This window comes from Aptenodytes patagonicus, unplaced genomic scaffold, assembly GCF_965638725.1.
Source record: "Aptenodytes patagonicus unplaced genomic scaffold, bAptPat1.pri.cur scaffold_43, whole genome shotgun sequence".
Lineage (NCBI taxonomy): Eukaryota > Metazoa > Chordata > Aves > Sphenisciformes > Spheniscidae > Aptenodytes > Aptenodytes patagonicus.
Window position 1 is genome coordinate 226,579 of NW_027472001.1, and position 24,284 is coordinate 250,862.

Here is a 24,284-nt window from a genome sequence, read left to right on the forward strand (position 1 = left end):
CCACACCTCCCCGCGGGGTGTCTGCCCCCCCTGCCCGCACCATGGTGCCTGCCTGGCTTGCCTGGCCCAGCCCGGCTCAGCTGCTCTCCCGGACCCAGCCCTAGCCCTGGCCCCACTGCCACCCCGCTGAGGTGCGGTGGGTGCCACGCCGCACTGCTTGGGGCTGGGTGCTGTCCCCCTGCCCGCCTACCTGCTCCCTGTGCTCGTCTCAGAGCAGCCTGGGTGTCCTGGGCTTGCAGGGCCACCAGGAGGAGGAAGAGGAGGAGGCGGGTGAGGACCACGGCCCCCCAACTCTCACACCGTGCTGCTGCTGCTGCGGCCACGGGCTCTGAGACCTCACGGCCCCGTTGGGCCACGCCTTACGCCAGGCCTCCCCAGCGAACACCCGTTGCCAGCAAATTACTGAATCTGCACACTCCTGCATTTCCTTGTTCCATACGAGCGTGGAAGGAGCAGAAGTGGAAGAGGGCCGGCCTATTTTGGGAGGCAGCACTGCGTATGAGAGTGCACAGGAACTCAGGTCTTACTTCCCAGAAGTCAATCCATACCAAAAGCTCCGTAGGAAGATTGCATAAAAAAGCCAATTGCAAGGGCCTCTACTTGCTACTGTTTTTCTCAGACAGCACTCTAGGAAGAAACTAGCTTTTCCTGCTAGTTTTGCTACAGCTTCGTTACCTTGAAAGATGAAACTTCTTACTTCTGCTACTCCCAAACAGCCTCGCAGCCCAGCAAAACCATACTGCAGGGAGGAAACCTTCACCATGCAAAGATGGGCACGCCACGGGAATACGTTACTCTCAAAGAACAGACTCTTTCAACCACTCTTCCTCTTGCTTACCAAAGTTCTGACACTGTTAGAAAACAACAACAACAACAAAGCGGGGTTCTCATTCACATTTTATTGAGCCCGTTATATCAGCCATTCAACGGTAGGTCCAACTCCAGCCCGAAGCCCAGAATAAGAAATGCCATCTTGAAGTTTCTGGAAGAAGGAAGGGCTTTGAAGCGGCAAGACCAGAGAACATTCATGAAGGCACTGTCGTGCAGGTACGCATCCCTGATCACAGACCAACTGCACCGTTACCTGAGTAAGTGATGCGCTCAGCTAACTTGCAGCCAGTGACGTCTGGAAAAGTAGCGCACGGTCTCTTGTTCATTAGCGCCGAGCACGTTGGTTGGAATTGGGTCTGCGAAGAAAACCATATGCAGTTAGTCTGGTTTATTCGAGTACATTAGGACAAGCCCAGTTCACGTTTACGAGGAATCACAGCAGGTCCCACCTGTCCCTGCAGACCCCAACACCACTCCTGTGCAGCATCCCGAGGAGCAGTAAGCGCAGAACAAGAAACCTTCCTTCAAAATAAGGCCCACAGCCTGCTCGAAATTTCAACAAGAGGCACAGAGCACCAGCTGAGAATAACCTCTGCTTTAACTATGCCGAGCTCCGCCGTCTCCATAAGGAGATCAGCTTCCAAATGAGCCCTAGCCCTAAAAACACACATCTTCCCTAGGGCAATGCAAGGTAAACACCAGAGCACAGGGACACCTGCTCATTCCGTTTAAGCTGATGGGGAGAAGGACAGAGGACTAGAAAGAGAAAAATAAGGCGAGAGAGGAGACAGGGGAGCCGAGAGAGAAAGACAGGTACAGGGAAAAGGCTAGAGAGATGGAGAAATCAAGAGAAATCGGGATGAGGAGCCCTGCAGAGAGATGGAGGAAGAAAAGGTACGGTCGGGGAGCAGGACAGAGGCATGGGGGGGCGGCGGGAAGGAGAAGCAGAAGGAAGGGGGGATAGAGAAAGACAGGGACAGGGAGTGGGGCATACAGGTGAAGAGTGACAAAGAAGGACAGAGAGCAGGACAAAGGGACTGAGAAATAAAGAGAGGGTCAGATTCGGACAAGGAGACCGAGAAGGGGGAAAAAAATGGCAATGGGCTGGAGCACAGAGATGGGCAGCAGAACAAAAGGAAAGAGAGACAGGGACAGGGGCAGGGAGCAGGACAAAGGGATGGAAGAGGGAAAAAAAATAGCGATGTGCTGCAGGACTGAGATGGCGGCATTAAAGAATTGACACGGGGAGCAGGCCAGAGTGACAGAGAGAGAAAAAAGGAACGGGGAGCAGGACAGCACTGGAAGAAAACAAACTGTGACGGGCAGCGGGACAGAGAGACGGCCGGGGCAGCTGCAGGGGGCGAGCGGGGCTGGGGCGGCTCTGGGAGTCGGGGAGCCCGGTGCCTGTGCCTGGGGGGGCGGCGGTCTGTCTCCGTCTCCTTCCCCGCCACAGTTCTCAGGTCACTCCCAGGGCTGCCCCGGCTGGGCCCGGCTCCAGCTGACCGGGAGCCCGTCGTACCGGGCAGTTTGGAGCCCCCCCACCATCCCCGGGCAGCCAGCGGGCAGCAGACATCCCCGCACCCGCACAAGGGCCTCGGTCACCTCACCGGTGGCCCCAGCCCTCACCTCAGCTGGGCCACTGCTGGAGCACAGACTGCACCTCCCGTCACCAACAGGGCTGCCGGGAAGCTGAGGCGGGGGGAATGACAGCTCCCGGCATGCCCCGGGACGGAACATGGTCGCCCGGCAGCCCCGTGCCCCAGGACTACAGCTCCCGGCATGCCGCGGGATGGAACATGGTCGCCCGGCAGCCCCGTGCCCCAGGACTACAGCTCCCGGCATGCCCCGGGACGGAACATGGTTGCCCGGCAGCCCCGTGCCCCAGGACTACAGCTCCCGGCATGCCGCGGGGCACGCCTTCCTGCTGCCTGACCCTGCGGGGACACCGTCCCCCGGCTGGGCCCCGCCCCCCCGCAGGCCCCATGGCTGCCACCTCCGCGGGGCTGCCCAGGCCCTGGAGCCCTGGTGGAGCAGGGAGGAGGAGGAGAGAGGGACAGAGTGGCAGAGAGGGGTGGGGCAGGGCGGTGGGGTGCCCGGAGAGGGACGGGAGACGGACAGAGGGACAGGAGCAGGACAGAGGGACGGGAGCAGGACAGAGGGACGGGGAGAGCAGGGGGAGCTGGGCAGGGAGTGGAGAAAGGCAAACTACTGGTGAGGAGCGGGCAGAGGGATAGAGCGGGGAGGAGATGGAGGGGGAGGGGACAGGAGGGTGCAGGAATAAAAGTAGTGGTAAGCAGCAGGAGAGGGGGACAGAGAAGAAGAAGGGCAGGAAGGAGGACAGAGGGACGGACTGTCACAGGCAGGGTGAGGGAGCGGGCCAGGGGTCAGAGAGAGGGAAAAGGCACGAGGAGAGCGGAGTGAGAGAGATGGGGCAGGGAGCAGGACAGAGGGGCAGAGGGGAGAGAGAAAGGGAGAGGCAGAGACAGAGAGCGGGACAGAGAGCAAGAGAAGGATGGGAAACAATCCAGAGAGACTGAGAAACAGAGGGATGTGGATGAGGACAAGGAGGCGGAGAAGGACAGAACAGCGATGGCCTCCAGGATGGAGACGGAGGAAGAGCAAAAGGCGATGGGGAGCAGGACGGAGGCCCAGAGGGGAGAATTCGCCAGTGAGCTCCTGCCCATCTCAGTGAGCACAGCGGCAGCTATGCCCGCAATTTTGAGGTCTGCCACAAACCTACAGGTGCCTCAGTGCGAAGCGCGGAAGGTAACCTCCGGGTGCAAACCCTTCTCCTGCCCAAGCCCTTGGTAGGCAGCCAGAGGGGACGAGCCTGAGGAATTCTGCCACTAGAAGGAGTGCTGCCAGCTGGCCGGGAGGGAGGAGCGGATGTATGACCTGCCTGCGTGCTGTGTCCCCACATTGTTCCCCAGTGTCTGCGGCGCTGCTTATACACCGTAATTGTAGAGTTTTGCTGCAGACGCTGACTTGGGGGCAATGCTAGGCAGAAGGGCGTGTTGTTTCCAGTCCCCCGACGGGTTCAGACAAGGCAAAACCTTTGGCGATAGCTGTCCCAAGTCCCCTCGGCGTCTGGGGCTTTTCCTGTCACCCCCTGCCTTTTTATACAGGTTTCTCCTCCCCTTTAGCTGGGGAAAGATAGGGAGCAGCAGTCGCTGGCTGACCGTACGTGGGTGGTGAGGAACAAGAGCAACAGAGAGGGCCTCTGGTTTTAGAGGGCCTCTGGTTTTAACGTGACCTAAAATCAGAAGCGTCTTCAATCACGAGTCCGCACCGGGACCTGCAAGAGAGCTGTAGCCATCACTGCTGGAGCAACAGTAGCCCTCCACAGCAACGAAAGACAGCGTCTCTTTCCGTGCCTCAGAAAGAAAGGCCCGACAACAAAGGCCATCACTGCTGGAGCAACAGTAGGCCTTGGTGCAGGCCGGTGGTGAGGGCACTGCCTGCGCTGGGCAACTCCCCGCTCCCCTTCCCCTAGGGACCAGCCAGCCCTTGCTGCTCCTCACAGGAGGGACTGTTGGCTGGCCGCCTGCATGCTGCCGCATGCTCTTCAGATATGGCCCAGCAAGCGTCCCTGGTCCCTCTCCACCTCCTGTCTCCAGAAGAGAGAGCTCTGTCCCTTCCTTTTGCTGCAGCAGCAGCTCCCAGGCCCTTCTGTCCCAGCTCTCTGGTGTGAGAGCTGGGCAGGCAGGCACACAGAAACCTTCCTGGCTTTTTTTTGTGCGTGTCGGAATGTCACGGGCAGGCACCGGGTGTAAGTGTTTTGCACGAGTCACTTCTGCTTGCTTTTAAGACCCTTTTTTGGTACTGGTCTTTCAGGGAAGGCTTATGCAGGCGAGAAGACAACCTCTCCTGTAGTGCTGAGGAAGGGAGAGAAGGCGGCAGGCAGGTTTCCAGCATCATGTGCTCGGCTGTGAGCCGTCAGCAGCAGGATGGCACGGGCTGGCCTGAAGCCCCTTCCCGGGGCTGGTGCTCGCTTCCCCATTCACTTCCCAAGGCAGAGGCCAAGTCAGAGGGGCACTGAGGGGGCTGCGCAGACCACTGTCCCCCCCAGCATCACTGTCTCCCTGGCACCCAATCTCATCCACCCCTTGCTTTGACTGAACAGGGAGAAGAAGAGCTTTGGCCTCCGCGGGACCTGGTGGTGCTGGCTGGTAGCCCTCCTCCCCTTCACAGTCCTGCTCTTGGCAGTGCTCGTGCTTCTCCGGTAGCGCGCTGCCTGGCCCATGGCGACAGCTGACGGGACCGTGGAGCCCAGTGGAGGAGGGCTGTTTGTGAGCCAGGGTTCCCAGCCCGGGGAGGTTTCCTCGCCACACGAGAGGCTGCACAGCTCTCGTGCCAGTCCCAGGAGGCGCAGCACCTCCTGCTGACTCGCTGCGAATGACCCCTGCCTCCTCTGGCATCGCCCTGGGAGAGTGGTGGCACTTGGGCCTAGTGCTTCGGCACAACCGAGAACGCGGTCGTGCAGCTGCGTGAGGCTTGATTGCTGCTCCACCACGGTCTCTCTGATGGCTTCCGCTCTGCCACCTGGCAGCTGTGGGGCAGCCTAGGTATGTGCCCTGGCCTCCCTTTCCATTGGGAAACCCCGGCTGCCGCCAGGGATGAGAGGCCTGGCTCCACGTGCTGGAGCTCTCGCACAGCCCAGGGAAGAGGGCAGCTCAGGAGCCGCTGTCTCTGCCAGAGGCAGGCCACCGTCCATGACAGGCACTGTGTGGATGGAGGGATGGGAGAGCTGGAGGGCTCCCCTGTCTGAGCTGGGGCAGCGGGGGGCTTGGGGAGGGATCAAGGGAGCAAGAAAGGAGCGAGCCTGCTGGGAAGATGGCGACAGGCTGTGTAGCTGCAGGGGAAGGACCAGTGGTAGCAAAGAGCTGTGTGTGCCGGCGGCAGCTGGTCCTTGGGAACGGGGGAAGCAGCTGGAAATTCAGCAACAGGTCGCTGCAGGAGCCTCCCTTCGGCACTGTCCTCGAAGAAGTGGGGTGGCGCTGGCCGCCTCTGAGTCGGTGGCTCAGCGTCAAGGAGGGAGCCTGGGTCACGGTGGCAGCTGCTCAGCAGGCGATGACATATGGAGGATGTCACTGTTAGCTGATTGTGTCGCTTGAGGACAGCTGACGGGTAAGCGATGAGCTAGAGAGGAGGCCACTGCTGGGTGACTGTGAGCACTCCCGTGAGGGCAGAGGGCCAGTCGTCCCGCACAGAGGCCCCGGGCTCACTGTGCAACTCGCACTGTGCGGTGAGGTCCTCGTCCTCCTCCCAGCGGGGCACGGCCATCTTCTCCTGAGGTACCCCGTGTGCCACAGGGCGCTGACAATGGCTTCTGCCTGGGAGAGGAAACATCACCGCTCAGGCCTGGAGAAAGCAGCAGTTTTCCTCCCCAGACTCCTTGCTGAGGTCTCCCCCAAGAGCGACAGTCAGACTGTCCACGGAGTGTTGCTCTTTGCAGATATTTCAGGTGGGGTGACACGAGCTGTTTTGGGACACACCGGGCCCTTTGGAGCCCCGCCCCTGCCCCTCAGGCAGAGTGGCCATCTTGTCACTGCTGGGATGCCCAAAGAGAGCGGGATGGGTTATCTTGGGTGGTCAACCACAGCTGCCACCAGCACTGAGCTGGGGCATGGGAAGGTGTGACCTACAGGCTCTCGGGCCAGGCAGCGTGGAACTGGCTGCCAGGTCCTTTGGCCCACGTGGGCATTTCCTGACTTCTGGGTGTCCGTGTTACAGGTTTCACTGCTCTGACGGAGAAATTCATCCAGAGGAGCGGCGCAGACAGAGGCACCGATGAGCTGGCGCAAACCCTCAATTACTACCTGTGTGACATTTTGGAGGGTAAGAGCCATGCTGCAGGACTGTCTGGCATCGGGCCGTGAGGCTGCTCATGGAGGGTGGAGGCAGACCTGCTGGGCAGCCTGGTCCTGCCTCCTTTGAAGGGCTGGAGCTTTCTGTGGCCCGGAGGAACAGGAAGAGCAGCCAGGGTCTCCTGGCGAGTCAGGACCAGCGCAGGTCCTTTCTGCTCCCCACTGTGGCTGAGGAGGCACCCGCTTTCTCAGCAGCCACCTCTGTGTCTCTGGCGTGAACACCCGGCTCAGTGATGCGTTAGGGCCCAGAGCAGGCTGAGGGCATCCAGCAAGTGCCAGCGCGAGAGTGACCTGAGGGTGCTGGCACTGACGTGTGTGTGCGTGTGCGAGACCCTCACGAGCCCCTTTTCACAGGGCACATCTTGACCCTTCCGAGCTGACCGTGAGCACATTGTGGCCACCCCTTTGGCAGCACTTGTAGAGCAAAGCAAGAGAGTCCTCAGGGATGATGAAGGGTGTGGAGCATCTCTCCTGTGAGGAAAGGCTGAGAGAGCTGGGACCGTTTAGCCGAGAGAAGAGAAGGCTCAGGGGGGATCTTAGTAATGTGCCTAAAACCTGAAGGGAGGGTGCAAAGAGGACAGAGCCAGGCTCTTTCCAGCGGTGCCCAGTGTCGGGACCAGAGGCCACGCCACGGGCACGCACTGAATCACAGGAGGTTCCCTCTGTACGTCAGGAAACGCTTTGACTGTGAGAGTGACTGAGCGCTGGCACAGGTTGCCCAGGGAGGTTGCGGAGTCTCCCTCCTTAGTGCTCCTCTCTGGGCAGAGGGGCTTGCTCCGTGGCTTCTGGAAGAAGGTGTCCACATGACTCTTCCTTTCCTTCCCTCTGTCCACAGAGATGCTGATTTTTGGAGGAGACATCTTGAAGTTTGCTGGTACGTACTTAGGACGACGATGCCCACGTCTAGTCATCTGCAGCATTTAACTGTTGTGGCGGCCATTTGCTCTGCTCTCCTTCTCAGGAGGCTCTGTGCAGCACCTTGAGCCAGCTTTCTGGCCAGGCATGCACCCCGCCCTTTCTCCGGGCTTCTCTTTCCCCCCGGGCCTGCCTGCGGTTTGGCTTTGGCAAGGGCTGTGGCTCCCCTCACTCTGCCCCCACTTGTAGGGCCCTGGGCTGGGGGTGGGGGCAAAGAAGCGCTGAGAGGAGGAGACCGCCTAGAAAGCGCAGCCCAAAGGTGTGTGTTGGGGTGGTGGTGAGGGGCAGGGAGGCCCTGGTGGTGGCGGAGCTCGGGCTGCCGGGCTGCGAGGCGGGGAGGATTCCCTGGTGTGCTGCAGCTGCAGAGGAGCGCTTGGGGCAGGGGGTGCCACCGCTGCCGGCTGGCTGCTGCTGTGGCTGGCCCGGGAGAGGAGAGGTGTCCCGGTGCCATCGTCCTGGAGGACCATGCCCTCCCACAAGCCCATCTTCCTCAGCACATTGGCCGGTTTCTGCTGTCCCTGCCACTGAGCGTAGGTCGGGGAGAGTCAGGTCTCAGCAGAGCCTTTACCTTCCCCTCGCTTTCCCCAGGGGATGCTGTGCTGGTGCTGTGGAGAACAGGACCCCAGGAGCTGGCTAAGACCATCAGCCTGGTGCTGCAATGTAGCTGGCAGATCCAGAAGAAGTGTGGGAGTCGTGACACGCACGTGGGTCAGAAGGTCCAACTGAAGATAGGTACGGGCGCTGTGCCAGGCGCAGATCCGTGGCACTCTCCCGTGCCATAGGGTGCTTCTCACGGGCAGGGAACGCGGGGATCCCTACTGGGGCTAGTGCCAAAGGAAAGCATGTCCTGCGAGCATTCAAGGGGCCAGCTGTAGTCGGAGTGGGGATGGGAGACCAGGACTGCTGGCTTTGCGTGTGTTTGCAGATGCAGAGGAAGCTTAAAGGCAGAGCGGGTGTCAGATCAAGTATTAGGGTCTTTGAATGCCTGCTTTAGCACAGACGTCTGCGGGAGGTAGTTCTCCTTTCCTTTTTTTCAGGTGGGGGCGGCTTTGCATCCTTTCCCCTGCTGGATTCTCCCCTGCCTTTCACAAAGAGCAAAGGGGAACTGCTTTGCATACGGCTGTGAGAAGGGCTTTGGCAGGCTGTTGTGTTTTCTCAAGCAGACAGCTCCAACCTGCCTGCACGTAAACGGAGCAGGCGGTGATCAAGCCCGCTGGTTTGCTGGGCTTCTGGGGCAGGCAGCTGGGCAAGATGCCCGGCACTCTCAACACATTGTCAATGTCACCTTTGCTTGTCTCTTTCTAGACACCCGTTTCAGGGACCTGTGTCAGTATCCCCCCGAGTAGGACGGAGGACGCCCTCCCCTTCCATAAAGCCCGTCTCCCCACTGGGCTTCAGATTAGCTTCTGACCAGCGGAGATGCTGGGGACTGTAGAGCTCAAAATGTTCCCTGTGTCAGTTCTGCTTCTCCCTCTCTCTCTCTCTCTCTCACCAGGGATCTCTGCAGGGTCCATGAGCCTCCTGACTGTCGGAGACAAGAGGCGGCAGTACTTCTTGATCTGCGGCCAGGCCCTGGGTGAAGTTTGTGAGGCTGAACAGCTTGCGAATGCAGGTGAAGTTATCCTCTCAGCCACCTCCTGGGAGCTCTGTGAGCAGCACCGGCTCAGGACCAAGCGTCTTGCAGGCAAAAGAGCTGTGAAGGTAGGTGGATGGGATGGCCTCTAGAGCGATTCCGAGGGCCCGGACCTGGGCATGAATGAGGGAGGTGTCAGAAGGCCGAGGAGCTGAATGTGGAGAGAGCTGTAGCTGTGAAAGCGGGCAGGCAGCTGAAGCTCTTGTCCTTCCATCTCGGGGGTAACGGTGGGCTGTGCTCGCTTGGTTTGAGGGGTCGGGAGGCACTGGAAGGGTTTTGGCCCCACCAGCAATGTCCTCTGTGGGTCATGGAGCTGTTGTTGACAGCTGGGGGATGCTTGGGTGATACCTGCCCAGCTCCGGTGCTTCTGAGGAAGTACTTGTGTCCCATCCAGCCAGGTGGGCTTGTTGTGCCCTTTTCTGGGCAGTGACGGTGGAGGGCAGGCTCTGTCCCCTGGACTCCTGGGGAGGCCAGTGGCAGTGCTTTCATTCTGTGTGTCTCCAGGTTACAGGCATGGATTGGATGTCTTGGTCAGAATGCCAAGACGCTTTACGCAAGCTTGTACAACGCTCAGTGAGCCACGGCTTGGAAGGGGAAGGTGGGTGCCAACTTCACCTTGTTCTGTGATTGCCCGGAAAGGTGGGGCCTGGCTGCTTCAGGGGCCAGAGAGGAACCACCTCCGCCCTCTCCCCCCTTTCGGATAGCACTCCTGCTTTTGGCCCTCCTGTGCCTCAGCTGGGGCAGTCGCTGCTGCTGCCTCCTCCTTCCAGGGGACAGCTCTGCCCCGAGCATCTGGAGGTGGCAACATGAGCAAACGCAGAAGACTCTTTCTCCCCCGTTTCCAGCGCCAGCCCCTGCTTTCCAACACCTCGTAGTCCCATCCTCCCAGCGACCAGCTGCATTTTCTCTCCTCAGGCGCCATGAGGCCTGCTTTTCTCTTGCCCAATGATTATGATGCGGAGGAGGTGCTTAGGCAGTACATACCAGAAGCTGCTCTCAGGAAGGTACGGCCAGGCCGCCACTGCTGGGGGCTGCATTTTTGGAGGGTAGAAGAAGTGGTGCATTGCAGAGATGGAGTCTTCACGAAGACAGACAAACAAAAGAAAATGCACCCTGAGACAACAACGCGGGGAAACTGAGCCAAGGAGCACCGGTGCTGCACCATTGTGTGCGTTGTCCTCAGAGAGACACGGGTGGCGGGAGGCGGGCTTCTGTCTCTCTGTCTTTTCCGTGGGTATGGTGCTGGAGGTGCTGCGGACATGATGGTGGCATAAAGGGGAGATTCCACTGAAGTCCCTAGAGCATCCCTGAGGGTCGGCCCTCATGCCCATACCTGTCCCAAGATGGGGTGTTACCGGAGCACCTTTCTCTCCTTTGTCATTTGTGTTATGATTCGGCATCTGCCTGCCGCAGGCTGGGCAGCCTGCCGGCCGTTTGCACTGAGAGGAGGATTTATCCCTTCCTCCGGTAGTACCTGCTATTGCCAGTACGCCTGCCGTCCCTCGGTATCTGGTGTGGGCAGTAAGCCCCCAGGAGAGCAGGCTGGTGAAGCCGTCGTGCTCTTGTCTTCCAGCTTGATGACAGCGTGCCGCTGGACCTCTTCTCTGAGCTACGGCCAGTCACCAGCCTCTTCATCCAGCTGCGGCTGGCTGAGGATAAAACCACAGTGGAAGTCTACACGATCCTCCACAATGCCAGCAGGATGATGCGAGAAATCCTCTGTCCTCACAAGGGCGAACTCAACAAAGTCCTCCGGTTTGATAAAGTGAGTGTGGGGGAGCAATCGCCTCCCCCCACGCTGAGAGGGTGGGCAGTGAGCAAGAGGGAGAGACTCCCTCTTAGGCATTGTAGCAAGATGTGCTGCATCTGTCCTTGGCAGGGCTGCACGTTCCTCTGTGTGTTTGGACTCGCTGGAGAAAAGCTGCCCTACGAGAGCCTTCACGCCTTGCAGAGTGCTATTCAGATCTTCAACTCGTGCTCCACAATGCTCGGGGAAAGAGAGTGAGTGTGTGGCGGGGGTGAGGGGGGTGCATGCTGGCTGGGACGGCGCAAGGGGGCTTACCAGGAAGAGACGTGCCTTCCAGCTTGCCCTCCCTTGTCCCTGGCAGGAAGGAGGCAGTGCCCTGAGAGGTGGCAGGTGACCCCTGGGCTTAGCCCACGGCAGCCAGGCCGAGTCCCTCCGAGCACACCCTGCTAGCCACCGCGCTGGAACGAGCCCTCGCAAAGGCGAGAGGCTCCTTGGTGTCAGAGGCAGGCCCTTCTGGGTGACTGGCCCATGACCAGGGATGGGGCCCAGCCACCTGATCTCAAGATGCTGTCATGGCAGGCGGTGCCATCGTGGGCGCCTTCCTCCCTCCCTCCCTCTTTGCTCACGAGAGGGCTGTGGCCTTCTGCAGGTCGCAGCTCAGGGAATGTGGCCTCAGGGGAAGTGTCCAAAACTTGCTGCATGCGCTCTACCCCTGTCCCTTGTCCCTTGCAACCCGGGTATGTTGCGCCCCTGAGCTCTCCAAGTCCCCGAGACCCGTGCTGGCAGGGCAGGATGGCAGGTGGCCCAGGCTAGCGCCGAGGGGAGGTGCGGGAAGGGATGAAGCCGGGCGGGCTTCATGAAGGGGCGCTGCTGAAGCCGCACTCTTTCCCCGTGTGCCAGGGCAGTGTCTGTTGCAGTTACCAGCGGGACGGTGTTCTGCGGACTCACTGGCCACCCTGTGAGATATGAATACACAGGTACGAGGCGTGTGTCTGAGGTGCGGGAGGCTGTCGTGGGCCTGCTTAAGCATAGCAGTCTGGAAGAGGAAGGTGGGCTGGGAGAGGGCTTGCCCAGCAGCCCGTCAGGAACGGCCCAGGCAGCTCTGGTCCTGGCCTGGGGCGGGAGAATGGGCTCCGTGGCCGGTTGTTCCCCTGAGTTCTCCTGACCCCGCCGTGGGGTTGGCCTGTGCCGGAGGTGAGGCAGCCATTGGCCTGGAAGGGTGCCGTGGGGCTGGTGGCACCGGCACACCAATGCGTGCTCTCTCTTTCTCTCTCTGGCAGTCATTGGCCAGAAGGTGAATTTGGCAGCCCGGATGATGGTGCACTACCCCGGGCTGGTGTCCTGTGATGCAGTGACCTACGCCACCTCTCGGCTGCCCCCTTACTACTTCAGGGAGCTGCCGGCGAGAGAGATGAAAGGCCTTAGGCATCCTGGCACTGTCTACCAATATGTGGGGATCCCCGAGGAGAGGTGAGTGTCCTCTGAGAGGGCTGGATGAGGGGACGGTGGCACCGAGGGTGCAGCCTTGGCCAGCAAAGAGGAGTTCTGCAGAGAGAGACCAAGCTGGTCTCCCTTCCCTGTGGCTGAGAGGGTCGGAAGCCCTCGCGTGGGAGGCTTTTTGCCTTTCTCCCCTGCTGTCTCCTGCTGGCTCTGTCCAAATGGCTTTCGACTGTGCTTTCCGTGCTGTGCTTGCTCCAGCCCATGCCCTGGTAACGCTGACCCAAGGAGGTTTTTGTCCCAGCTGCTTCTGAGCAGGAAGCTTTGGGCCAGTCCGGTTCCCATGGGGAAACGTGGACCATCGGGACACTCTTCCTCATGTCTTCCTGCTGAAATCTCAGCTCTTCCCCCGGGCCAGGAGTTGACCCCCTCTTTGGATGAGGGTTTGAATGTTAACATTGCCGTCTCTTTGAAACTACGGGAAGACTTGAGCCAAAGGTGCCAGGTGCTTGGCATCCCAACCCGTTCAGTGACACAAGTCCTCCTTTCCAAGGCACTTGTTTTTCTTGGCCAACGTGGTAAATGTCTGCTAGCCAACAGCACACCCTGGCTTCTCTCGCGTGTCTCCGATTTCTCTGGGTATGGCCTCTGGTGATGGACTCTCGATACGTTCTCCTGCCGCGCCGTGGCCATTGGGCTTCTTTATGCTTGCAGCTGTCCTAGCGTGCAGCTCGAACGTTGGCTAGGGGAGCGTGCAGGGGCTAACACGCTGCTCGAAAGAAAAGCAGGTACCCGAGGAGCAGCACGTCCTGCCCCTCCCTGCCAGGCTGCTTCTCTACGTCCCTTGGCTTCTCACCAGCTAATTGACTTGTGTTTTCTGTTCCCCTGTTTCTAGCATATTTGGCATGGCTCTTACCAAGAAGAGGTCCGAGTACGTCCCATTGCTGGGTAGGTGGAGAACGCCTTGCTCTTCTGAAGCCGTTTCTTCCCCTTGGTAACTTTTAGTGCCACGCTGGGAAGGGAGAAGCTTTTGCCAGGGACGGTGTTGCCTGCAGCGGCCCTAAGGAAGTGCCGCCTGTCTTGGTCACTACTTGGCTGATATCTTTGGGGTGGAAAGCAGGGTGAGGCGCCTGGTGCTCCCTGCCGTGCTCCAGACCTGGTAGGAAGGTTCCTTTCAGCTATGGAGCTGCTCACCCCCTGGGGGCTAAACTGATCCCTGTCTTTGGGATCAGGAAAGAGATTTCCTTCTGCCAGACTGACAGAGAGTCTGGGTGGTAGGTTCTCCCCCTGGTAATCCTCAGCGTTCCTTTCTTGGCAGCATCTGGGTGTAGATATGGAAATGCCAGGACACACGGGATGCCTTTAATCACTCGGTGTCTTGCCGGATGCTTTGGGCCTTGTTATGGGTTAGGCCTGGTAGGCAGCTCAGCCCCACAGAGCCGCTCGCTCCCCACAGTGGGATGGGGAAGAGAATCGGAAGGGTAAAAGTGAGAACACTGGTGGGCTGAGATACAGGCAGCTTAACAGGTAAAGCAAAAGCTGCGCACGTGCGCAAGGCAGAATCGGGCACTCGTTCACTGCTTCCCATCGGCAGGCAGGTGTCTAGCCATTCCCAGGAAAGCAGGGCTTCATCATATGTAATGGTGACTTGGGAAGACAAGCGCCATAACTCCGAATGTCCCCCCTTCCTCCTTTTTTCCCCCAGCTTTCCTTGCTGAGCACAGCATCATATGGTATGGCAATAGGCCTGTGGTCAGTTGGGGTCAGCTGGCGCAGCTGTGCCCCCTCTCAGCTTCTTGTGCACCCCCAGCCTGCTCGCTGGCGGGGCGGCGTGAGAAATGGAAAAGGCCTGGACGCCGTGCAAGCATTCTTCAGCAATAACTAAAACATCGTTGTGTTATCGACACCAATGTTTGGTCGCAAATCCAAAACACAACACCATACGAGCTATTCCTGAAGAACATTAACTCTAGCCCAGCCAAAACCAGTACAGGCCTGAAGACGCTGCCTTAACTCCCGGGAAGCGCTCTGTGGCTCGTGGTACAGCAAGGAGATGCTTTGAGCCTCTTTGGGACATAGCTGCCTGCAGCGACTCAAATCATCCCTTCCAGTCTTGTGCTGGATCACTGTGGGGAGTTGCATGGGGCCGGCTGAATCTCTGTGCCTGTGGGAGGGGAGGGGTGCGGGGCAGGGAAGAGGGCATGGGAGCCGCGCGGTGGGGCAGGCGGGCCCACTACTGCTCTGAGGAAGGCAGAGGTGCAAAAGCTGGGATGAGCGGGCGGGAAGGAGGCCTGGGTGCAGGCAGGCTGGCGGATGTAGTGGCGGGGAGGGAAGCTGTGGTGGAGGGTGCCAGCAAAAGGGACGGCTCTTTGCTTTTCAGCACGCGCCAGCAGCTCGTTTTCTTGTTTGTCTTCCCAGGTCGGGAGAAGGAGATTGACCTCTTTGTCAGCTGCTTGAAAGCCTATAAGGCTTTAGGAGAAAGGCACATCCTGGCATTTGAGGGCCCGATGGGCTCCGGAAAGAGCCACTTACTTACTGAACTGGCCTATTTAGGCCAGGCTGCTGGCCACAGGTACAGGTTTTTGACCTGCAGCTTTGGGACACTGCCCCTGCCCGTCCCCTGGCAGCCATGGAACACTCCAGCCCCTCTGCCAGTGCGCCTGGCCCTTGGGCTGCAGCCTCCCGAAAAAGCCTCCTGGAGACACTCGCTAGGAGCTCCTGCGTGCTCTGCTCCCGCCTCTGCCTCTTTGGGGAGTTGGAGGTGGCTTCTTGAGCCATGGCCTTTCCTCCTTCACCTCTGGGCCAGGCACAGACAGAAGGAAAGAGCTCAAGCTCAGTGCTTTTCATCTGACTCCAGACCCAACAGACAGCAGGGCGGCCTGTCTCAGAAGCCCTGCTTGCCCTCTGCGTGTTTCCCAGAAGGAGCACTGGGGCAGAAAAGCCTTCCCGTGGTCTGGGAGGCAGACTGCTAAGGTCTGGAGCCCAAAGGCAAACTCACCGCTTGCTCCATCCTTGCCTCTTAGCCCCGTGAGTTCCTCTGCAGGGGGGACGTAACGAGACCTGGGCTGGCGCTGCGGAGACACAGGGCCTGGACCTGGCTCTCCCAGTGGCTTGGCAGCAAGTGCCCCTCTGTGCCCTTTCTCGTAGGAGGAGTGAAAAGCTTGGCCTTCTCTGGGAAGCACTTTGAGATGGGTGGCTGAAGAGCTCCCCCCAAGGGCATCTCCACCCCTTTTGTCTTAGAAGGCTTGGGCTGTTGGGGATCTCAGTCCCTTTTGCTTTTGCACGGCAGGGTAGTTGCCATGGAACTGCTAGAGGTCAACGTGAGGCAGTCCTTCTCTGCCATCCGTACGCTGACGGCCAGGGCCCTGGGCCTCCAGGACTGTGAACTGTGCAGTGACAGGCAGTGCATGCTGCAGACAAAGCTCCGAGGGACAATCGAAGAGAGCAGCTATTGCCTCCTCAATGACGTTTTCCTTGTCAAGGTGAGCGCGAGAGGCCTCTCTGGCCCTGGAGAAGGCCTTCTCACGAGCTTTTCTGGGTCTGGCGTCGGGTGGGCACGCTGCTGGGAGTGCCTTAGCTCAGGGGTGGGAATCGCAAGGGTCCTAGCACACGTTTCCCATTCCTGGGCCCGGGGGGCTCCCTGACTGTGGTGAGATCATGTCCCGTGCTGCACCTGGCAGTGCCCGGTGCCTTGTTCGGCACCCTGGAAGTGGCATTGGAGAGAGGCTGGTGCTGACCTCGTGCTGAGGTCACTGCTGTGTGAGTGCTCTGCTCCAGTCAGCCCAAGATTCCCACAGCCAGAGAGCCAGCTCTTCAGCCCACCCCCAAGCCCCAGCTCTGCCAGAGACCCTCAGCAGAGGGCCTTCGCTTTAGGCTCCAGGTGAAGTCCCCCCTGTGGCTCCTTGCGCCTGTGTTGGGGAGAGGGAAGGTGCTGAGGCCAGCAGAGGCGGTTTGCTCTGTGGTCTTGCTCGGTGGGTAGGTGTGCCCTAGCCCCGGAGTGATCTTTCTCCCTGACTCCTTTTCTGGCCAGTTTCCCGTTTCGGACAAGGTTCGCGAGATGCCTGAAAGTCAAAGGAAAACGGAATTGCACTCGACTTGGGCAAAAGTGCTAGAGAAGGTGAGCATTTCTCCTCCTTCCTCCTGGGTCAGAGAAGGAAAACAACCCTGCCGGCTGTGGGCTCTGCACCACAGCGTGTGAGCGGGTGAGAGGACCAGGCATCTGGGTTATCGCCATTCAGGGCCTGAGAAACCCCCCACCTCCTCCCCGCAGCCCCACAAGCACACCCAATAACTTTCCTCCCGCAAGGTGTGCCCTGGAGGAGGAACGATGTCTTCTGCATTCCCTTGCCCAAGCTCCCTCCTTCTGCAGGGCAAGTGATGTTAGGTGTGACCTTAAAGTCTCCAAGAAATTAAGAGTCAGTAAGCTTCTGAGCAGGGAAGTGGTTGGGGAGAGACATCAGAGCATCCTCTCAAGAGACAGAGGCTAAATCTCCTCCCCGGAAGACACTTGAGAATCCACCGGACTGCCCTCAGAACACCCTGCTTTTTTTCAGGCCATTGGAGCAGAATTTGGCATATTTGTCATCGACAATGCCCATTTCATCGACCCTGCCTCCTGGAGTATCATGTCACCCCTGCTCCAAGACGTCTCCCTCTTCACGGTCATGAGCTTAGCTCCAGGCTACGCGCGAACAGAGAGCTTTTGCAAAGCCGCAGCAGAGAACACAACATCCCAGCAGATCACCTGTCTTCACCTGGACGAGCTGAAACCTTCAGCCATGGTGCAGAAAGTCTGCCAGGGCCTTGGAGTGGTCAGCATCTCCAGGGATCTAGCGAGGTAAGTTCGAAGCAGGGGAGCTCTTCCTGAGGGCTTGAACCTATGCAGACCATGGAAGGGACTCACCTCCCCAGGAAAGGGAGCGCAGGGCCGCTAGAAGCATCAGTGCCTCTAGCAAGTACTGGGCACGGGTTGCTTTTTATGCCTCGCCCTGGCAGGTGGGAGCCGAGAGTGGGCAACTCCCTCGGCACAGAGCGTGGGAGGTGTCAGCCCTTCGCTGTTGCACAGGGAGGAAGGGAGGAAGGGAGGAAGGGAGGAAGAGTCCCAAGCCCAAGCGTGGCTGGGGTGTGAAAAGGCCTTGGTCTAGGTGGCCAGGCTGTGGGGGAGATTCCCCGGGGCAAGAGGTCTGCCCTGCTGCCAGAGAGGATCTAGGCTCCCGAGGAGAGGAAAGGCAGGGCTTGCTGCTCTGTGCTTTGGGCATTGTCCGCAATTCTTTTCCGATGGACTTCCGTGAAGGCTGGGGGTTCAGGGGGGCCCAAAAGCTCAAGCCAGCGGGAGGACCGTCCCTTTCAAAAGTGAGGTGTAGCTGTGACGAAGATGCTGGCTACCCTGCTATGCCCGAGTTACTCGCCGCCCACCTGAACTGTGTTTCACCTTACTTTCCTTGTGGGGGTCACTGCCGGGTCTGCTCCTGTCCAGGTTCCTGATCCAAAGAAGCTTGGGGGTCCCCTATTACTGCGAGGAGCTGCTGCGCTGCCTTTGTTGCAACGACATGCTCTTGTTCCGCAACCGGAGGCGGGGTGAAAAAGCAGAGGACAACTGGGAGAACCTGATCAGTAAGCACCTTTGCTGCTGACTAGAGAGTCGCTGTGGCGCGTTGTCTGCAGCACAGTCTTGCCCTGTCGTTCCCCCATGGATCTGGGCAGAGTCAGATCTTGCAGCAGTGCAGAAGTTGGTCTGGCGGAGGTTGTGGGCTCCTGTGTGCCTCGCTGTTGGGACAGCCAAAGCAGGGGCTAGCGAGTTCTGGTGGCTTGGAGGGGCCTAAATTCTTGGGGCGGGGGTTGGGGGGCTAAACCAGAGGGGAAATTGTTCCGGAGCACATGTGTTTCTGGTGTTCCTTAGGCATTCTAATGGGCACGTAATTTACCTTGCCCAAACGCCAGCTCGCTTGAGAACAAACCCCAGCTTGGGGTGAGGGACAGGCCCGGGAAACTTGAATCCAAAACCATAAATCCCCACAAGGGTGCTGGTAACGGAAGAAAACGGTGGTAATGCCACCGAGAGAGCAATGCCAGCCAGAGTGCCGTGGCCTTGGGAACAGCCAGGACTGACGCTCCGTTTTGCATGACCACCGGCAATTTCCCTGGCTGCGGACGTAGCGCTGTTGAAGGCAGCAATGCTGCTGCTTTCTGTCCCAGGGCGTTCAGTCGCCCCCTGGGAAGTCTGGAAGCTTTGACTGAGGGACTGTTTGGGAAAGCTGGTCTGAAGGCAGAACATCTTTGGGAGGGCTGTGCAAGGAAACTGTTTTGCTCTGCTTAATGACCCACGTTCAGCGCAGGCAGGTCAGCGCGCCCACACTGGCCCGTGTAAGGTGGGACTTGTCCCATCTCAGGTGAAGTTTGAAATGTTTGCAAGCTGCAAGTCACTTTGCAAATTGCCTTATTCGTGCTCTCCTGCTCCACCCAGCTTCTGCAGTCGAGGCTTCAGCCCTCGCAGCAACCTCGAGCTCCAGCGCGGGGAATGATGGCAGGGTCTGCATCATCAGACCAGACGTGAACCTGGAGAACACCATGCTGCCTGCCAGCTTGAAAGGTGAGGGGCCGAGCGCCGCTCTGCCGGCTCGCGGCTGTGCTGGGGCCCCTTCCCGGGGCATCGGCTAGAGGGAGGCTGGGCATCTGTGTGCTGCAGAGTCACCCTCTCAGCTTGGGGGCTCTGCTGGGAAGGTGGCTCCAGTCCAACCAGGAACAGGCCTGGGGTTGCGGGCAGCCCTTTCCCCCTCCTGGGCGTGGACCAGCCGTGAGCGTGCTGCCTGCTTTCCAACAGCGGGTAGGAGAGAAAAGCTTACTGGTGCAGCACTAAAATGGCTCCCTTTTCTCACAGAAGCAAAGCCTTTGCTGGGAAAAATCTTTGACTTGCCTCTGACTCGACTTTGAACGTGGCTTCTACCTCGCTATTCTCTTTTTAAGTTCCCCAGCTAGCGCTGGTCTCAGGGCACTTAATCCAAACCAAACCCGTTTTTTTTCTGTGGATTGCCACGGAAATTCCCCCGTAGCCAGGGGAGCTGGATGGGGGAACTGTCAATGAGTGTCTCTCCTCTCTAGCCATAGCCATTTGTATGAACCTTGGAGAAGCGTCATGCTAAAAAGTTGTTTTGTCCAAAAAAAAAAGACGACAACCAAAAGAAAGGAATAGTATCGTCTGGCCAAGTTAAGACAACTGTTGTGGGGAGCTCTGAGTCCACCTCTGATGTGGGGAAAGTTCTCTGTTCTCTCTGCGCACTACTCCAGATCTGGTAGGGCGCATCATGGGATGCGTGTACCTGCTGGATCCTGCCCTCCTCACCCTTGGTGGAGGAGCGTGCGTTTGAGCGTCTTGCTCTTCCCCAGGCCTTGTGGCCTGCGATTCCAACAGGAGCGGAGCCATTTTGAAGACGCCTACCCTGGGTTGCGATTGCCCAGCAGGTGCAGTCCCGAGGAGAGGAGGCCAAAGTCGACCCCGTTTCATGTGTTGAAACTTTCCAGCCTCTCCAGCCTCAGCATGGGGAACAGGCAAGAGAGAGACGTGTTGCTGCTTTTTGACAGAGATTGCGCTGGCTCAGCTGGACCGGATAAAGCCGCTGAAGCAGATGGTTTTGAAGTTTGCAGCTGTCATCGGGCCAGTGTTTACCACCCAGCTGCTGTCGCACATCCTTCCCACTGGCGTCAGGCCCAAGATGAACTGCTTGTTGAACACGTTGGTGAGCGACAACATCCTTAAGCGGCTGAAAAGCACAGAGGTGCCAGAAGATGTCCAAGATCCTACCAAGGGGCCAGCCACCTCTCTGCGGGCAGAGCGCGGTAAGTGGTAGCAGTAAGGCGGACAAGGGAGCTCCCAGCTGTGTCCCGGCGGGGCTCCCCAGGGCATGGTGCGCTTCCCCCCGCCAGTGATGGGTGGGTGGAGCTCAGGCAGGCATGGCTGTTCGGGATGGGTTGTTCAAAGATCTTACAAGTCAATCTCAAAGCACACTAGCTTTGCACCGGAGGGAAGTCCGCACCAGCCGTCCCAAGTGCCTCTGCTCCCCTGCCTCCAAGCACTGCTCACAGCGCAGGCATGGGAGGGCTTGTGGAATCCCTGACATCCTCTCCCAGCCGCCTGCAGCGTCCAGATCAAAGATGCCCTCCAGAGTGCCCCGGGGCCTTTGACAGGCTTTTACTCGGCTTTGATTCCCCTGTGGCCCAGGGCGGGAAGCTCAGGAGGCTGGGAACCGCCTTGCCAAGAGCGGGGAGAAAGCGCTGGCCGGGGCTTGCTTCGGCTGGCGGCAACATCCCCAGCTCCTGCCTGGAGTGCAGCTGAGCACTGTGTCCCCAGGGCTGTGCTAGCGTCAGCAAGGCGAGCGGGCCCTTTCTCCCCGTGCTGCAAGGCTCGGTGTGCAGCAGCGCTGGTTCTCTGCCGAGGATGTGCATGACTTTCATACCCCGGCTGGGACGGCCCTGAGCCCTGGCCCCAGCTCGGGCTGCCGCAAAGGCCCTTTGCCTTGCAGGTGTGGAGAGGCCCTCTCTGAGCAAGACGACTGTGGAGCAGCAGTCTGGCGTCCTGGCCTTCTGTGTCCTGCTGCTGCGAGAGGCTGCCTATGAGCTGTGGCCCGAGAGACAGCGGGTCGCCTTGCACTGCAAGTGTGCCGCCTTCCTGGAGCAGCACGCGCACAAATGCAAGAGCTGCAGCCAAGGGGACTTTGTTGCCTTCCACCGCTTCGCCGTCACCAGCACCCAGGACGGAGGGAGCCCTCATGGCCCTGCTGCCCAGGGCGACTCCCGCAGCTGGGAGGCCTTGGTGCTTGCAGGAGAACAGCTGAAGAGGGCTAGGACCCACGGCACTGAGGGTATGCTGTGTACCATGCTCTGCAGCCCGGGCCCTCCTGGAGGCCAGGGGTGTGTGCTGGGGATCGGGTGGGAGTAGATCTGCTAGGGATGAGCCCAGGAGGTGAGGACGACCACTGCAGACTTTCCTCAGTCTGTTGGGACCCTTGCAAGGATCCTTGCAAGCCCGCTGGGAAGAGCAGCTCTTACCCCCGGGGTACGCGAGGAGGTGTCTAACCCCCTGTTTTCTTTCCAGATGCTGCAGATGCTCTGCAGCAGCAGCAGGCTTTCAGGGAGGAGGATTTTGGGTGAGCAGACAAGGTTTTGATTATTTTTGAAGCCAGTGAGCTCAGGGTCTCCAGAGGAGACAAAGGAAGCGGCAGCATTTGGCTGCCGGTTGTGACTCTAGCTTAGGGGAGAGGCTTTCTGTGCGGTGGGAGCTGGGAGGAGATGGCCACGGCGATGAGAGAGTGCTTGAGGAAGCCCGTGGGCTCAGAGTGATCGTCACCCTCCACTGGAGCAGCCCTTGCTTTGCAGTTCCTCCAGAGTAGCGCTGCAAACTCTGCAGGGGAGACGCCGCCCCAGGGACTCGAGTGCTTTGCCTGTGGGAGGTGACAGAAAGCCCAGCTTGTCTTTTTCTCCCTACCTACAAAGCACCTGTATGAGTCCTGCCTGCCCGTGGCCTCGTGCTCTGCTTTGAACAAAGGGCTTTTGATGCCGTCTCTGTGGGGAGAAGGACCAGTATAGGTGATGCCCGTGTATTCTGTGCTCTCTTCTTCCCCTGGGAACTGTCCTCTGACTAGTGAGGCAGGGCGGTTTCTGGCAAAGAGCGAACAGACAACTGAGCTGCCCAGCAAGACCGACGGGAAGCACAACGGCACATGTGAATGCAAAGCCATCGTGGAATCGGTGCTTGTGCCTTTGGCTCGCCACTACATGGCAATGGGCGATGCTGCCAGAGCCTTTTACTACCTTCTGGAGTGCGCGGCTGCCTACCTGCATGTCTCCAACAGCTACATGGTGAGTTGCCCTGCTTGCCAGGACCCACTGTGCACGGAGTCCTCTCAGTCGCCTGGCTCTGGGCAGGACAACTTCCCCGTTGCAAGAGGGCATGCCTTCGCGGGGCCTTGGAAGGGAAATGCTGGGTCAGACCCTGACTTCTTCCTCCGGTTTGCCTCTTCTGCGGCAAGAGACACAGGGCACTGTGCCCTTAGCACGAGGAGCATTAGCAGGGAGGCGGTCTGAAGGATCACTGGTGCCTGTGCTCTGAGCCAGGGTGACTGTGTTTGAGCGGGCATCACCAGGGAGAGAAGCAGGCTCTCTTAAGACAGATGCCAGAGGCAACGGGGGAGGACAAGGCTGGCCATGGGCTCTGCACCCACGCTCACCTGCTCTCTGTGTGCTTGCGCAAAGGCCCTCATGAAGCTGAACGAAGCGGAGGTCCTGAGGAGCTCGGTAGAGAAGAAAGTGAATGTGATAGCCCGCTTTGAAGAGGCCACCTTCTTCAGCCTCAAAGGGGAGGTAAAGAGACGGGGAGGTCTGGAGGGACCGCCTGGGGGACGCAGCTGGATGCCTTCCCCAGTTGCAGTGGATATCCCTGGCATCTCCAGCCACTGGCAGATTCCTGCAGTCTCTTGGGCAACTACTCCATATCGGGATGATTCCCTTTTCCTGTGCAGGTCTGCTGTCATATGGGACGCCTGAAGCTGGCAAAGAAAATGATCAGGAAGGCGCTGAGCCTGCTCAAAAGGCAGTTTCCCCGGACCTCCGTTGGAGCCTTTGTCAAGCCGCAGCTGGAAAAGTTTCAGTGTGCCGCTTATGTTGCCAGAAGAGCATCCTCCCTTCCGCAGGAGGCCCGGTAAGAAGCAGAACTGAGAACCCGGGAAGGAAGAGCCATTTCCTACCTGGTCCCAGGCATCTGGGCCCAGACCTGCCTAGACTTGAGGCCACACCTAACCTGACACATAGGCCTTAGCAGGACCGAGGCGTTAAGGACCGATGTGCGGGTAAAACAGGCAACGACAGAGCCCCACGCTCCCTCCCCTCCCTGCGCAGTCATGGGAACAAAGCACGCCTTTTGGTAAAAAGCAGCTTGCAGCCGGGGATGTGGCTGCTGACACGTGTTGGCTGCGGCAGGGGGTTGGTGGTGACTGGGAAGAGAGCGCTGTAAAGAGGGAGTAGAGGCTGAAGAGGGGCAGGGGTCTGGAGGCAGGACCGGGACATGGGGAAGGAGCAGTAGGTGGAGGTGAGGTGTGAGAATCAGGAAGCTCAGGGGCCGATACCCCTTTTCCTGCTGGTTCCCGGCTTTGCTTGGCCCCCCCCCCCGGCGCTGTAGTGCCAACGTGCCCTCTCGAGCGGTCAGCTTCCCCCGGCAGCACTTCTTTGCCCCCTTCCGCTCTGGCAGCCCTCTCTCCATCAGCTCCCTTTCCTCCGAGGAGGTGTAACTGGCTTGTCCGCCGCCCTGCTTTCCCCCGGCCCTGTCCGATTTAGCACTGTACAGCTAGAGCCTCTGGGCCCAGCAGTTTCTCTTGTGTGGCAGGAGGAAGAGGCTAGCCTGGCTGCTGCGGCAGAGCTGCTGCCTTTCCTTACTGGAGCACCTCTTCAGCCTGGAGGGCACTTCCAGCGGACGGACGTTCTCCCGCCTGGCAGCGCGCATGAAGGCCAACACGGACAGGGCGGCAGACTCCTATCGGGCAGCAGACTCCCGCCACAGATAGACTTAAACCAGAAGGGTGGAGCTGAAGTCAGCTAATTACACATCTCCTCCATGATGACCTTTGTTGTTGGGCCTTTCTTTCTGAGGCACGGAAAGAGACGCTGTCTTTCGTTGCTGTGGAGGGCTACTGTTGCTCCAGCAGTGATGGCTACAGCTCTCTTGCAGGTCCCGGTGCGGACTCATGATTGAAGACGCTTCTGATTTTAGGTCACGTTAAAACCAGAGGCCCTCTCTGTTGCTCTTGTTCCTCACCACCCACGTACGGTCAGCCAGCGACTGCTGCTCCCTATCTTTCCCCAGCTAAAG

The 24,284-nt window shown here is 59.2% G+C and overlaps 1 protein-coding gene and 1 long non-coding RNA gene across 2 annotated transcripts; one reads left to right on the top strand and one right to left on the bottom strand.

Moving 5' to 3' along the window:
* Window positions 1–879: 879 nt before the first annotated feature.
* LOC143173289 (uncharacterized) lies at window positions 880–2,519 on the bottom strand. The gene is made up of 3 exons (XR_012997519.1): window positions 2,458–2,519; window positions 1,085–1,187; window positions 880–982 (listed from the first exon to the last, which is right to left on the bottom strand). It is a non-coding gene; the product is annotated as an uncharacterized LOC143173289 (long non-coding RNA).
* A 3,145-nt stretch (window positions 2,520–5,664) lies between these two features.
* On the top strand, window positions 5,665–24,046 carry LOC143173294 (adenylate cyclase type 10-like). Its single transcript, XM_076363495.1, is given in 26 exon segments — window positions 5,665–5,817; window positions 6,021–6,137; window positions 6,139–6,295; window positions 6,565–6,669; window positions 7,534–7,572; window positions 8,202–8,345; window positions 9,109–9,314; window positions 9,751–9,844; window positions 10,162–10,250; window positions 10,820–11,011; window positions 11,126–11,247; window positions 11,894–11,970; window positions 12,274–12,463; window positions 13,326–13,378; window positions 14,849–15,002; window positions 15,720–15,912; window positions 16,461–16,547; window positions 16,984–17,267; window positions 17,907–18,043; window positions 18,903–19,019; window positions 20,009–20,263; window positions 20,947–21,285; window positions 22,074–22,282; window positions 22,676–22,783; window positions 22,942–23,120; window positions 23,802–24,046. Coding segments are annotated over 26 exon segments (3,978 nt in total). The 3' UTR covers window positions 23,980–24,046.
* The last annotated feature ends 238 nt before the right edge of the window (window positions 24,047–24,284 follow it).